Raw genomic sequence first — 15,836 nt, 5'->3', positions numbered from 1 at the left:
ATTTTAATAAAAAATCTGCATCTGCATCCATTTAAGATTCAGCTTACACAGAAATTGAAACCAGACGACCATTTAACCCGCCAGACTTTCGTTGATTGGATGTTGAAGAATCAACAAGTGATGTTACTAAGAAAATCATCTTTAGCGACGAGGCGCATTTCCATCTTAGTCGATATGTGCAAGCAAAGCTGTTGCTTTGGCCAACTAAGACAGAGACAATCCTCGGGTTATTCAAGAACGACCACTGTATACCCGAAGAGTAACACATTAGCGAGGTGATTGGTCCGTTCTTTTTTGAAAATGAGGCGGGAAACGCAGTGACTGTCAATGGAGATTGATATCGAGAGATGCTATTGAATTTTTTGTGGGCTTATTTGGATGGCATGGATTTGGACGACATGATTTGGACAACATTTGGTTGCAGTAGGATGGTGCTCCTGTCATACGGCACGTGAAATTTTTTACAGCAGAAATTTAATGGACGACTCACCTCACGTAACAGTGAAGTTACTTTGCCACCAAGATCACGCCATATTATGCCGTGTGGGGATTCGTAAAGTCCAGGGTTTATTCTGCTCAAATGAATACCATTCCTGAATACGAAATTCAGCGGCAGGTATGCGAAAGCGTGATGGAGAAATTTCTTAGTGAATTCGAGTATGCCAAATGAGTCGCAGAGGACGTCTGTCCGATATCATCCTTCATCTTTAATGACAATTGTAACACTTGTTTATTTTCAAAATATTGCAATAATAGGATTAAATATATATTTTATTTTGTAATGAAAGCTATCGTGGTTGCTTTGAATCAAACCTCAGCTGTTCACACATAATACGCCAGCCAAGTGTTTATTTGCTTTTGAGATAATGTAATTTATGGGTACCAAGATTTAGCCCGGGATGCCGAAACTAAGAGAGGGTGTTCTTTGTGACAGTGGTGCCTGGCCAGCGCCCGAATAAGGTTGATTATTATACTTATGTGTGAGCCAGCTTGAATACATTTGTTTAATGAAGTGTGAATTTGTGAGTAATATGCCATACTCATTTATGTTTTTGAAGACTCCAGGGCGCGCCACGTGTTCCCAACTGTGGTTCCTTCGAAGTGTGCCTTGTAAGTTCTACGGGGTCTTACCTGCGCTTCGATTGACATACTGTGTGGTGTTGAGGTAGGTGGCATAATAATATGACTCACACAACCGGTAGTTGGGATGCTAACTAGTTGGCGTCCGGGGAAGCCTCGACTTATTTCAGGTGACACTATCTTGTTGTTGAAGAAAGAATTATACATATTTGCTAATTAATATAATGGAAACGTATGGAGGAATATACCTTGAATCATAAAGTCTGGGGGAGTGTAACCCCCCGATGAGTTACCTATTTATTTGTTTTTATTGACAGAACAGTAACTTTGATATTAGTTCCATATACCCTCTTAATTTCTGGCGAATGACCCGGCTGTTGTCGAGATAAACTGCTTTGTGCTGACCCAAGTATTAACAATACCAAAAATAACATTTATTTTACAAAAGTATGTAAATATTAAGATTTTAGATATATATGAATATCCATTTTTAAAGTTCAAAGTCTATTATGCTCAAATGGATACCATTCCTGAATTAAAAGGCAGAAATTCAACCGCAGGTAAACGAAATTTTGATACAGAATTTAGGTATACGAAATGAGTCACGGAGAACATATGTCCGATATCTTCTTTCATATTTAATGGCAATGCCAACCCTTTAAAAACATGTACTTAAAAACTTTGCCAACTTTTTAATTAATAAAACAGCCAACAGATAGTTGTGTGATCATTACTCAACCAATAGTGTTGTTATTTCAGCACAATTGGGTGTATACTTACTCATCCTAAGAAATAGCTGTGTTGGTGTTAAATGAAAATTTACTCATTTTTTTTTACTTGGTATATTTGTAAATATGTTCATGTAAACATGAGTCACAGAACGTTTCATTTTCGAGATACAGTGTTAAAACTGAAAAAAAATCACATTTATTAAGATACATATATTTGAAGATGTTTGATTGATGAAATGTTGGAAAGACGGAAATACGTTTAATTGATTTTCTAATATATGAACCAGTGACGCAGAAACTGGGAGATAATATCATTAAAAAATCTGGAATTACAATACCACTGAATATTTTGGGAATTGAATAAGTTTCAACCTTAAATATAACGTAGTTAAGTATAAGTTCAAAAAATCGTTGGCGCAGGATTTTTTATTTTCTGAGGAATAGCTAATTTAAAATCACTATGCTAACTATTTTCTTACTTCTGATGGTTACAGTATATGTTCCAATCCAAAATGGATATACACAGACTTTGGTAATAACTTTTTTTTACATTTTTTACATGTACACATATATCATGTACAATATTTATCTTGCCGTTACCTATATTATTATAAAATTGCTTATGTTGACATTTACATAAAATAAATGTATTATTTGTTTAGAATATGTAAATATTTTCAACTACAACGCCAATTTGAGCAACTACACAAAATATAAAAATACTCCTGCAAACAGAAAGAACGATTTAGGTGCTGAATGTTATCCGCCGTTCCTTTTATAGTTAACAAGATACACATCGAATTTTTCCACCGCCCACGGCCCTAAAGGAAACGTCGAATCCTACACTGGTTGCTCCACCCTATAAACTAGCTACATCTGCAGAAATACGGCGATATAATAGTCGCAATAAATTCTGCTACGCCTAAAACGTAACGCACCGTCAGCATAATATATCTCTCATTTGTCAAACGCGAAATATTTTATTGGTTGCAGAGCTAACAAAAATTAATATCGGGAAATGTGTGTAACTGTTAATATTATTTGCGTTTCATTAGAATGTTCAGAAATCATTTTCCTATTTCACTTTGAATCCTGAATTTTATATATATATATATATATATATTTTTAATAATTATTGCCCTTTATTGAAGCAGTCAATTAATGTTGACCATACCATGTCTCAATGAAAATGATAGAAATATGTTAATCGCAAAATAAAAAAAAATCATGTGGCCGTGATTTTTATCCCAATTTTGTAGTTAAGGACTGCTCTAAGGTTTTTGCACCTCTTTCGCTTATTATATTTAACATACAGTTGCGTATGTCGCAATTTCCTGATTTGGAAAATGGGTAGAATTTGTCTACTCAAATGTGGTGATTTAATTGATATAACTAACTGTAGGTCTATTACTATCCTATCTAATTATGTTAAAGTCTTTGAAACTGCTTTATACAATCATATTTCCATGTCTATGAAAAAATTATTGCAACCCTGTCAACATGCCTTTATGGAAAAGCGTTCAATAATAACGAATTAATCACACAATACATACATATATCAAGTCATGATTCTATAGGTCAGGTGGATGTGGCATATATGTTTTTTTTTCTAAGACCATCGACACGATTAACCATACTGTAATGTTATCCAAATTAACCGAATTTGGATTATCATAAATCTACTACAGTTTTTAACACTTATCTAAAAGATCGACGTAATTTTGTTGCAATTAATGGATTCAAATGTGAGCTATTTGCGACTAAATCAGGTGTTCCTCAAGGGTCAAATCTTAGACCGTTATTATTTTTGATAATAACTAAATTAAAAATTAGTATTGCAATCTTGAACACCCAGAAGTACTTTGATAAAAACAGAAAAACAAAAGTAACGTTTCTTTAAACATTTATATTGTTTCAGAACCCATCACGGAAATCTTGGGCAGTCCCGAGCTCTTCATCAACATGGGTTCGACCATCAACTTGACCTGCATAGTCCAGTACGCCCCTGAACCGCCCCCCAACATCGCCTGGTCACAGAACTCAGAGGTGATCAATTTCGACTCGCCACGCGGCGGTATCAGCCTAGTCACTGAAAAAGGCTTCATCACCACCAGCCGCCTACTGATCCAGAAGGCGGGCCAGGGTGACTCAGGGCTTTACACCTGTACGCCGTCCAACGCCAATTCCGCCAGCGTCCGTGTTCATATACTAAACGGTAAGTACAGATATAAGTGTAAGAAGAGTATATTAAATATTATGTTATGTGTTTGCCAGAGATCGGTAAAACCCCTAACGTTCACTATCATTATACTGTTTTTTTGTACAATAGTATTAAATTACGTTTCAGTTAATGGTATATTATGCAAGGTATCCCACCAGATATCGCCACTATTGATATCTCGGAAAATACTGATCCGATAAATCTGAAAATTTGGCAACCAACGAAAGACACTAGGGCCACGCTAAAACATTTGGAACTTTATGGCACTTCCGGTTATACCGGAAGTCGACATTAACTCTCTTATTTTTGATGGGATACACTATATATTATTGCATTTTCGGATTCTACGTAAAATTTGAGGGTCACTTTATTAAATATTCTCCATACCTAGGAGTTATAGATGTTGAGATATTAATTTTTAAAGATACGGGGAGATGTCAGCTACTCTTTTCAGGAGCGTGATATCAAGAGGATTTTTGGTACCTCTAAAGGGCATAGATAACACTAAATTATGGTATACCAACAAATCAAAATATTTAATGCTAGGTGTTTCATTTTTGCTGTTACATTTCGATAACTTAAAACAGCTATAACTTTGTTAACTTAAATGGGACACCCTGTATTTTTTACTCTGTCGTATGCAGATTGAAATTTCCTTTCAAGCCATATAAGCATTTTTAGGGTTGCCTTTACTACTTTTAAAGATATTTTCAATTTTCTATTTTTTGGACAATTTTTCTAATACTCCATAATTTTGACCCCGGAAATGGAGAGACCGGAAAATGTTATGTTCGGATATGACCTTGAAATGACCATGAAGGTCTAGATCAAAGTTATAGTAGGATCGTATTCGATGCAAAGTAGAGCAAAAAATTGTCGGCCTTTTATCAAAGGAAAATCGTGTCATCATTTTTAGGAGGGGTAAGATGAACCATTTCAAATTTAAAATGAAATTGAATGTAAAATCTGAAATACCGCTGCATACGCACTGTGTTCTGGTACTAGCTGTAGTCGGCCAGGTGCATCGAATGTACGAAGTGGTCGGTTATGCGTCAAATACTAATCTGGCGAGCTTGATCGTAAAGCAGGGAACAATAAACAGTGGCGCATACAGAGGTGAAATGTAGTACATATGTGGAATTTAAATAACGAATTGGATTTATAATAAATTACATTTAAAACAAATAGTTTATGAGAATAAATGGATTTTTGTAGGAACAGGGTTCCAGACGTGAACTGATCTCTTCATCGCACCCCATTACGATTCTTTTTTTTATAAGGAGAACGAAGTTTCAAAGCAAAAACCTTGTATAACAGATATACTATAAATATTTACAGAATGAAAACAAAATATAAATCCTATGATATTATTCTATCAAATGAAAACATTAACAACAATTCTCTATCAATCTCAACAAAAAAATTTTTATCAAACAAGAAATATTAACAAATTATAAACAAAATATAAATTCTATGATTTATATACTGTACGCCGAACTACATTTTTCTCATCCTCATTTAATATTAATTCCTTCTTTCCACCCCATTTTTTAGGTTTCTTAACGTCTCCTTCAATTTTCTTCTCTCTTAAAATTTTGAAAACAGATAATTCGTTTACTCCAGTATATCTAGAACCAAACCAGTCTTCAGTTTCATGGGATGATCCTTTTCTAAAACGTTATAGACATTTAATAAGTATTATCGTTTTTTCTCTGTAACTTAATACAGATTTTTTTGTACCCACAGCAGTACATCCGGCTTGCGAACATCCAGGCACCGCCTCCATTTCTCCATATAACGACAACAGAGCAATAATAATACAAAAAACTTCACTTCACTAGCACAGAAAATATAATGGCATTCACGATTCACAAACAACAGCCCGAAACACAGCACACAAATAAAACACTAAAAACACTTTGGTTACGGAGCACAAGAAATATGATTTCACTCGCAAATTCTCAAATAAAAGCGCGAAACACACATACAGCCCGAACGAAATATAATTATACTTATAACAGTTATAACCTCACAAATATCGCGAGCGAGAAACACGCAGCACCAATACAACCGAAACGAAACTGACCACGCCGGGCCGGCACGCGCGCCGCCGCAACAAGCACAAGACACAAGTCATATGAGGGAGGATGAAGGGAGTAATAAATGTATTGTTGTCCTGCCGCCCAATGTGCGAAGGAGATGCCTTTGTTTTTCATTTTGTTCTTCATAAATATATAACTATTAATCCATAATACATAAAGAAATTATTCAATTTCCAAAACCCCCTAAAACGTGTTGCACTGATTCCCTTGACAGGAAATGATTTATTACTTTGCATCGAATATGATCTTACTATAGATATCAAAAAGTCTCAAAATGGCCTAACAGTACCGAAATGGCAGAATAACTCGCCAGGAAAAATGTTCTAGGATTCTTGATGGACACTAAATCGGTGACCTCCAAGGTCAGGAATTTGACCTCCGCCCTGACCTCAAAATTCTTATCATCCGATCATTTCAAGGTCATATCCGAACGTAAAATTTTCTGTTCTCTCCATTTCCGGGTTCAAAATTATGGGGTCCAATTTAAAGAAATTTTCGTGACCTTGATATGACCATGTTGGTCATGATCCAGGTCAAATTCAAGGATAGCCAGGGAAAAATCCTAAACCCTTAGGGCTTGATATGACCTTGAAGGTCATGATCCAGGTCAAATTCAAGGGTAGCCAGGGAAAAATCCTAAACCCCTAGGGCTTTACTTTTACGCTATCTCTTGAATATTCCCAGATATCCTGCCAGTCCGGTACTTTTGACCCACCCTGTATATTTGATACGCAGGGTGCAATTCTACTGAGAAAAGGGGAATTTTTAAGAAAAAAGAATAAATGTATACATTACGTTGTAACATTTTCCAAGGTAGTAAAGTACGACGTACGTAATGAAGGAAAAATTACATAATATATTACACAATAAGTGCGATAAAACACAGTTTCCACAAGTATTATATACAATACTCTATCTACAACACTGCGTTTTTTATATTTATTCGATTCATAAAAATTATTCTTTTAAACCATTACGCCACTGTAGCCTTTCGAGGTGGTCTGCAATTTTGTATTTGATGACAACTGTCTCTCTATCATTAACAATAATAAAATCAACCTAACTTGTCCAACCTTGCTAGATGTTACATTTTTTTCGTTGCTACAGTGTCATAAACAATATACCGTGCTGAAATTCACTATATGCTTGTATGTATCTATTAATGAGTCTTGCGCTTATCTTAAAAAATGCGTTAATATACATTTTAAAAGAATCAGTGTTAAAGCTTCCTTAAATAAGATTAACAAAATATAACAGTTTTTATGTAATACCATAAACCTTCTGACACTATTTCTTTTAATTCCTGCAATCTTCTTTATTGCGCTATAAGACATAACGCTTCAGGATTACTAGTTCCACTTCTCGTAGAAAATAATGTCGCGAGATTCTCAACAATGTAGCGCTAGCAGCGGTCGCATTTTTACGCTTTACAGAAAGCTGTCTGCTGAATAAACTAGGGTAAATATATCTTTTTTATTAGAAGTGCTCTGAAGTAAGTAGTTTTCTTATAGTTCCAGGAGAAACACCTGCAAGTTTATAAATAAAATTTTCGCTTCTCTTTGCTTTTATTCTGGATGGATTTGTACCTTTTCTAAACTCTTTACTTACATTCGTACGGCATTTCATTTTAAATGTGCAGTAACCATAAAAAGTCTATAAAATCTCCTAAAGAGTTGACTACGATGGTTAAAATTCTTATATGATAACTTACACTCATTAATTCAAGTATCGAATACTTCAAATGAATTAATTATGAATAATAGGCAGTAGTTTTACAGCTCTCACGGCCCCTTTTTCGGGTTGTTATACAGTGGATTGCACCTGGTCAGTGCCTGTTACAAACTTACATTCTCATAGCTTTAGTTAGGAATCTGCCCTTGTTGCTTCCGGGCTAGGCTTCGGGGAGGCTACCAAAACCCTTAGATGCATCCCGTTGTTCAGATCCGTTTTTATCGTTGCCGCTACGAACGGAATTTCCCATTATGGTGGTCCTCTATAAGTGGTTGCATCCATTGTTTCCACTTTACCAATGTTTTCATGACTAAAAGCGGCAGGGTGCCATTTTATTCTATTTCCATAGTGAAGCTGATGTCCTGGTGTACTCCACTGATGTGGTTTCGGAATCTTGTTACATCGTTGTATCTATGGGGCTCCATAATCAACGTATCTTCAGAATATCGGAGCCATTATTTTGGCTTTAGAGTTGCTGACTCCAGTGCTTTCTCCCTGAAGGCTTCCATGTAGATATTTGTCAGACCTGGAAATGGATAATAATAGCTGTTATTTCAGTTTGTTTTTAAAACTAAATGAGAGGTTGGTCCAAGTCTACTAAAAACTCATCCTTGTCTTGAACGATGAAACTGCAATGAAGCTCTTCTTTGACACATTTGTAAATAAAGAATTTGGCAATAAAATTTCCAGTGTTTCCTTACTGTGGGCCATCATTTCTACTAAATCTTTAACTCCAATTTCTTCATTTTCCTTTAGTGCTTTGATGGCTTGGACTTCTTTTCTAGTAAATACGAGTTCGTAGGATTTAACATCAGTTTAAAAAGATAATTAAATACAGCCTTATTAATAACAAACATGATAACAGCATGCTAACTAATGGTTACTAAGAGCATACTTACAGTATGCTAAGCAAATCATATTAATAATTAAATACTTAGAAACATGTAACAAACAACATGTTTTAGTACAATAAACATGACACCCTTAATTTTATTGTGAGAAATTTTTGTTATACTGAATTGAATATCCCTGAATATCTGTATTTTAACTACTGTTGGATAGTGATATAGTTTGTGTCTTTGTGGTGCAGTTGCCACTATGGATAAGGAAGAGAAAGTCCCATTTGCTCACCATTGTCATGGTTAAAATTACTACTAATTTTATTTTGTCACAGAAACGTCCAAGATCTGTAATTTGGGGAGAAAAAGAAAAATTTATACTACTAGACGGAGTTAAGGAGAACATAAAAGTATTAAAATGTAAAAGGAAATTAACAACAGCTAATACAGACAAAGCAGAAGCATGGAATATCATAAAAAGAAAATTAGAATAAATAAATCTCAATAAGAAAAGAATAGAGCTACAAATGCAACAGTCGGAGGAAATGCACAGGTTGAGATTGAAAAATGAAAAGGAATATCATTAGAGACGTCTAGAACTACTTTAAATAAACGAGTATTACCGCTTTTTTTTAAATAGCTTTTAATAATAATTTTGTAAATATTTTTCTTGTTGTAGGTAGATCTGGAAAACAAAACTGCCAATTTGAATTGAATAAAATATATTATTTTGCTATGTATTTCAAAGTTAAATATAATTTACATTTTTTATTTTTCTTTTTCTTCTCTGTTTTTTTAAGAATTTGTGAAGAAAAAATCGGAAAACTGTGGTACATACCTAGCACTGCAAAAAGACTACACATTTTTATATTTAGTGGTAATAGTTTAAATAACTAGGTGGATTTCACAGGGTCTAACGACACTTATAGTGTATGACAATTCAGTAAACAACGTAATCTAAATAAAAAATTTAGATAAATTTGGAATGAATACATTGAAGAAGAATTTTTCACGACAAAACGATTGAATCTGGATCGGGCTGAGGCAATACAGTATTGAGGGTCCTGGAGGCTTGCAAAAAATGTAATAAAATTTTCAGGGTCATATTTAAAAAAATGAAATTGATGATGCTCCTAGAGAGACGAAATGTTACATATAAAAATTGATTATGCCATTCCATAGAGGGCAAAAAGTTGCCATGAGAAAGTGTTCTTTATTTTTTCAATGTCACCACAACTAGACTGAAATGAAATAAAAACGGATTTCCAAAATTTCGCTTTTTTTCAAATATTTCGAAAACTAATCATGTTAGCCTTGATTTTTAGAGGCATAATGTTGATCCCCTGATTATGCAACTTTGCCCCCATTTAAGTTACTTCGTGTATCTTACCGTTTCCGAGATTCCTGTAGTGAGAAGCGAATTTGTAACAGCCTGTATACAGAGATATTTTTGAAACCACCAAAGATAATTTTTTCTCATAGGATAAGTTATACGAAGTTAAATAAAAAAATTAATTATTTAATTCTTATTATTTTCATGAAAATTAACGATTTTAAAGAAAGTCCAGAGTTGTGACATATTTACAATACATTTTCATGTTCAATGGATCAATATAAAAATTGTGTTATTTTCGCATTTTTCTACATTTACATTTTAATACCAATTTTTTTGTTTTGTTTTTGTATGCCGACAAATTTTTATTAACTGAAATTTTTATTGCTCATTGAGAAGAATGTAAGTTTTAGAACACGTAAGTAGAAATAAAAATATTTATATTGACCAACTAAATATAAAAATGTTTAGTATTTTTGCAGTATGCAGTATGTACTACAGTTTTCACAAATTCTTAAAAAGAAAAAGAGAAGAAAAAGATACATTAAAAATGTCAATTATATTTAACATTGAAATACATACGAAAATATATTTTATTCATTTCAAATTCGCATTTTTGTTTCCAGACCTACCTACAACAAGAAAAAATTGTTACAAAGTTATTATTAAAAGCTATTTAAAAAAAGCGGTAATACTTGGTTATTTCCAGTAGTTCTAGACTTCTCTGATTATATTTCGTTTCATTTTTCATTCTCAACTTGTGCATTTCCTCCGACTGTTGCATTTGTAGCTTTATTCTTTTCTTATTGATATCATCTAATTTATTTCTTCTAATTTTCTTTTTATGATATTCCACGCTGCTGCTTTGTCTCTATTAGGTAGCTGTTGTTAATATCCTTTTACATTTTAATACTTTTATGTTCTTTTTAACTTCGTCTTTTTCTTCCCTTTCTACGTTTACAGATCTTGAACGTTTCTGTGACAAAATTAAAATTAATAGGAATTTTAACCATGACAATGGCGAGCAAATGGGATTTCCTCTTACTTTATCCATAGTGGCAACTGCACCATAAAGGCACAAATTATATCTCTATCCAACAGTAGATAAAATATGGATATTCAGTGGTACTTAATTCAGTATAGCAAAAATCTCCCTCAATAAAATTAAAGGTTAGAATCACAACAGAATATCGAACGAACATTACCATTACAGAGCACAGACGTATATCTTACCACAAAACGTGACAGAACGTCAAAGAAATTTTATAGAAAGAAATATGAGCGAATTTGTTGAATGAAGTATTATTCAACTATTAATATGATTTGCTTATTGTACTGTAAGTATGCTCTTAGTAACGATTAGTTAGCATGCTGTTATAGTGTTTATTATTAATAAGGCTTTATTTAATTATCTTTTTAAACTAATGTTAAATTCTACGAACCTGTATCTGCTAGAAAATAAGTCCAAGCCATCAAAGCAGTACAGGAAAATGAAGAAATTCGACACAATAGAGTAAATATCCAAAATAGAGAACCAATTACAGGACCCAGTGTATAAGATCAAGAACAACTCTATCAAGAAAATTAAGAAGGATCCACTTGTCCACTACGTTTCACACTAAGTTAAAGGCTGTTAGTATCATTGTAGTGTTAAAATGTTAAACGTAATTATTAATATGCTTTTTACTAATTTAGTTTTAAAGTCATGTTAGAATAATCTAAATTTTATTATTAATAAGAGTGTTAGTCTTTTATTCATATATTAAAAGAATAATAATTTGACACCGCATTCATGAATATACGTACTAGTAAGTGGTATTTAATTACGTTTTACCCAACTTTGGTGTCAAGTAATTAAAAGTTTCAGAAATTTAAAGTAACGCAATTTGATAAAGCTCATTAATAAATTATAATAATGGCATTATCACTGTATTGAGTAACTAACTGAAGTTTCTTAATGTAAAATTCCAGGACAAACTTTGACACAAAATTAAATATGTTAAAACTACAGTGGATCTTTGTGTACTGCAACTTGCCGTTTCATGTAGAGATCAGAGTTAGAATGGAATTTACGTGATTTATAAAACTTTTACTGTTCATTTTCCAACTGCCGCCGCTGAGAAAGAGCAACAAAACGTTATTAAACGTATAAGGGGAAGCAGAGGCAGGAGCATAACGTGCTAAAATTCAATGTTGCATTAAATAACGCTGAGGTTTGGAGTATACGATATTAGGGTAGGGACATGGGAACAACGAGAGCATGCTGAACAGATTCTGCCTTGAGTTACAACTGCCGGCATATTACTTTTGAAAATATTGCCTCGGTTAATTCCGGGTATTATATGCTTAATATAATCCGCAACTTAGCCATTGTTAACTTAAAAATATGGGAGTATTTATTGGATGTATATTGTGGCAGTTATTATATTCCGAAATATGTTATTTAATTAAAACGGGGGAGGAATATTTGGTCTTTTACTTGTAGTCGATTTGTAATATTGGACAAATCTGGAAAAAAGAGGAAATTACTCGCAAATTTAACAAAATCATAACAATTCAATTAATCTTTAAACTTGTCCAAGTGTAATTCCATGATTTTCACTAGAAGGGTTAGCTCGATTACATATAATTATTCTGTTGGTAATAACTTGATTAGGAAATGTAGCTCTTTTAAGGATCTTGGTGTAACATTTGATATTAAACTGGATTTTAATGAACTCGTTAATAATATTCAACGTGAAGCATATAGAAATCTTGGTTTCATTGTGAGGAATTCACAACAATTTACGGGAATTAAGGCAGTGTCCTTATTGTTTAATGCATTTGTTCCCCCCAAACTGGAATATATCTCTCTAGTATGGAATTCACATTATATAGTTCGTAGTAAAAGACTTGAGAACATTCAACGGAAATATGTAAAGTATTTATGGCTCAGGTCTGATGACTGTTATCCACCACAGGGAATACCTCATGGTACTTTGCTTGGACGATTTATCCTTAATGACCTTGCTACACGACGTATGTGTAACTCACTAATAACCCTGTATAAAATCATTACTGGATTGATTGATTGTCCGGATCTTCTAGCTGCCTTGTGTTTTCGTGTTGCCCGCTCTGGAACCCGGTCTTCGTCTTTGTTCTATCTTCCCACACCTCGAACGATTTTATTAAAGTTTTCACCATCGTATACAATGATTGAAAATCACTCTCGAATGCAGAACCTTGTGGATATTTTTCATGATAATATATCCCATATTAAGAGAGTTTTTTCTAGTCATAACTTGCAATATTAATTTTTAATCATTCTTTATATGACCTGCTTTAGGATAATTATATGTATACTAGTTTTAATTGAATTTTAAAATGCTTGTTTTGTTGGTATTTATGTTGGCATTTATTTTAACTTTGTCGACTGTATTTGTTATTTAGTCCTATATAGGTACGTAGTGGTTATCTTTTATAGTTTTTTATAACTTTTATAATCTGTTATTGTTAACTTGTTTTTTTTTACTCTTGTACTTTAGTAATCTGATTTTGTTAATGCATCTATATTTATTAGCTATTTCTCCCACCTACTAATTGGTTTTAACTGTCAGGTGGTGTAACTTAAATAAATAAATAAATAACATTATTATATAAGGTGTTCTACAAGGTTCCCATTTTCGTTTATATCGTTTGTTGGTACAGGGTCTCTCAAACTCGAAAGTATGAGCTTATTGTGAGGATGCAAAAAATTTAAATAAAATTTGGAACACGTGGTGTTACATGCGATGAGGTAAGCTGCATTTTCAACGACTAATAACGTCATCAATTATATTTTTTCTAGAAATTTTTTTTCTATTAAAAAGCTCTCTTCTTTCTAATAAGCTTTTATTAGAGATAAATTTCTGTGTTACTTCCCGTTTAAAAATTATAAGCAATATCTTCCTAAAGAGTCTCAAACAAAATACCACCTAAAAGTCACATTAGCGTGGAAAGATCAAGTAGTCGTTGGAAAATAATTGAATGTTCGTTGTTTAAAGTGCATAAATGTCACAAAATACTTGTCATTACTCAATACGAACGTCGAATGTATAACTTTTGTGCTTACAAAATGTTCTCTCATTCAGAAAAAGTTGATATGTTGCTAATTTACGGCGCGTCACAAAAAAAATCAAGAAGAGCTGTAGAGTTATATCGAGAACGGTATCCAGAGCGCCTCATTCCTGATCATAGAACCTTGACAAGATTGGAGGCGACCTTGCGACGAAATGAAGATGCATTTTCTATTCTAATAATTGACCGAAGGGTAAGAAACAATGTTAATACAACTGTTACAGTATTTCGAATAAAGTCCACGAAATTCTATATGGCTTGCTAGCCGAGAATTGAATTTGGATAAATCAGCCGTTCAACGAATTTTAAAGACCAATGGGTATCATTACTACAAAATTCACAATTTGGAATATTTGCCTTTTTCGGCATGTTCTTTGGACGGACGAAAGTCGATTTGTCAGTAATGATTTGCCAAACAGGCGCAATGAACACTACTGATCCATTGAAAATCCCTACATTGTAAATCCAGTCCATAACCAAGGCCATTTTGGAGTAAATGTATAGTGCGGCATCATCGGTACGCATTTAATTAAGTCTTATTTTTATGAACATACATTGAAAAGCGTGAGTTACCTAAATTTCCTACAAGAAGAACTTCCTGCAGTTCTGGAGAATATGCCTTTGCAGCTAAGGAGAAACCTATGGTTGCAGCACGATGGGGCTCCGCCCCACAAGGCTAGGATTGTGCAGCAATATTTAGATAACACTTTCCCAGAAAAATGGATTGGGTTTAATGAACCCATTCAGTGGCCCGGAAAGTCAACAGATCTCTCGATTTTTTTATGGGAGGTTTTAAAAAATAAGGTTTACAATTAAAAAATCAATACGTTTTTTTCAATTTTTTTCAAATATAGTCCAACCTATAAAAGCTTCATCTTAAAAAAAAACGTAAGATCGTCCACATCGTCTTGTACATAGAGTAAGAAATTGAGTTAGATCATTTACAAAAATATTAAACAATAGTGGCACTAGAACTGAACCGTAGGGGACCTCAGAACACTGATGATTTTTATCTTATTGAAAGCCACGGTACTATACCGGGTGACTCGAAATGAGTGGCCTATTACATTATTTCAGAACCTACTTCGATTTATTGATTTATTGGCCCTAGTGTGCCAATTTTGAAAATTGACACACCAGGGTTTTTGGGACTGCTCTTTTCAAATCGAATAATTTTGTTCTTCTAACACTTCCGGTTATACCGGAAGTTGACGTCAGCATTGTTATTTTAACGAAACAGTCTGTATGTATATTTTTTCATTTTTGGATTCTACGCTTCGTTTTATGACTTTCATCAAGTTTTCCTATTCCTAAAATTATATGTTTTCGAGATATTTAGCTATTTAAAAAAATTAAAAAATTAAAAAATTAAAAATTATAACCTATTTTAAAGCCGTGCGCATTCTACTGTTAGACAGATAAAGTAATAATTTTAGCAGGAGCAGGAGATAAATACTGCATAACTAAAAATACTGCTTCTTAACCATATCTTCAGACTTACCTATCTTGGTGATAACTCAATACCGAGTTTGGTCCACTGGAAACCATTTAAACTTGATTTTTTCAAATTTGAATGTGCCATTTTATTCTCTTTCCATCCATACTATGGTTCCCTGTACTTATCTCTTCTAGTTTTTATGTTATTTGAAGTAATTTGAGTACTCTATTGAAATAGATTAATATTATTATTCCGTATTCGCACGT

At 33.3% G+C, this 15,836-nt stretch overlaps 1 protein-coding gene across 1 annotated transcript in view; it reads left to right on the top strand.

The window, feature by feature from the left end:
• LOC108913903 (zwei Ig domain protein zig-8) overlaps nucleotides 1-15,836 on the top strand; it is a 69,165-nt gene that overhangs the window by 31,709 nt on the left and 21,620 nt on the right. Inside the window, exon 2 of the mRNA XM_018719557.1 lies at nucleotides 3,730-4,026. Within this exon, the coding sequence (XP_018575073.1) occupies nucleotides 3,730-4,026 (297 nt within the window). The remainder of the gene's footprint in view (nucleotides 1-3,729; nucleotides 4,027-15,836) is intronic.

Source organism: Anoplophora glabripennis, unplaced genomic scaffold (assembly GCF_000390285.2).
Source record: "Anoplophora glabripennis isolate ALB-LARVAE unplaced genomic scaffold, Agla_2.0 scaffold730, whole genome shotgun sequence".
In the NCBI taxonomy this organism is placed as follows: Eukaryota; Metazoa; Arthropoda; class Insecta; order Coleoptera; family Cerambycidae; genus Anoplophora; species Anoplophora glabripennis.
The sequence above is the reverse complement of the archived record's forward strand: the minus strand, read 5'-3'. Positions and strand labels throughout refer to the sequence as shown.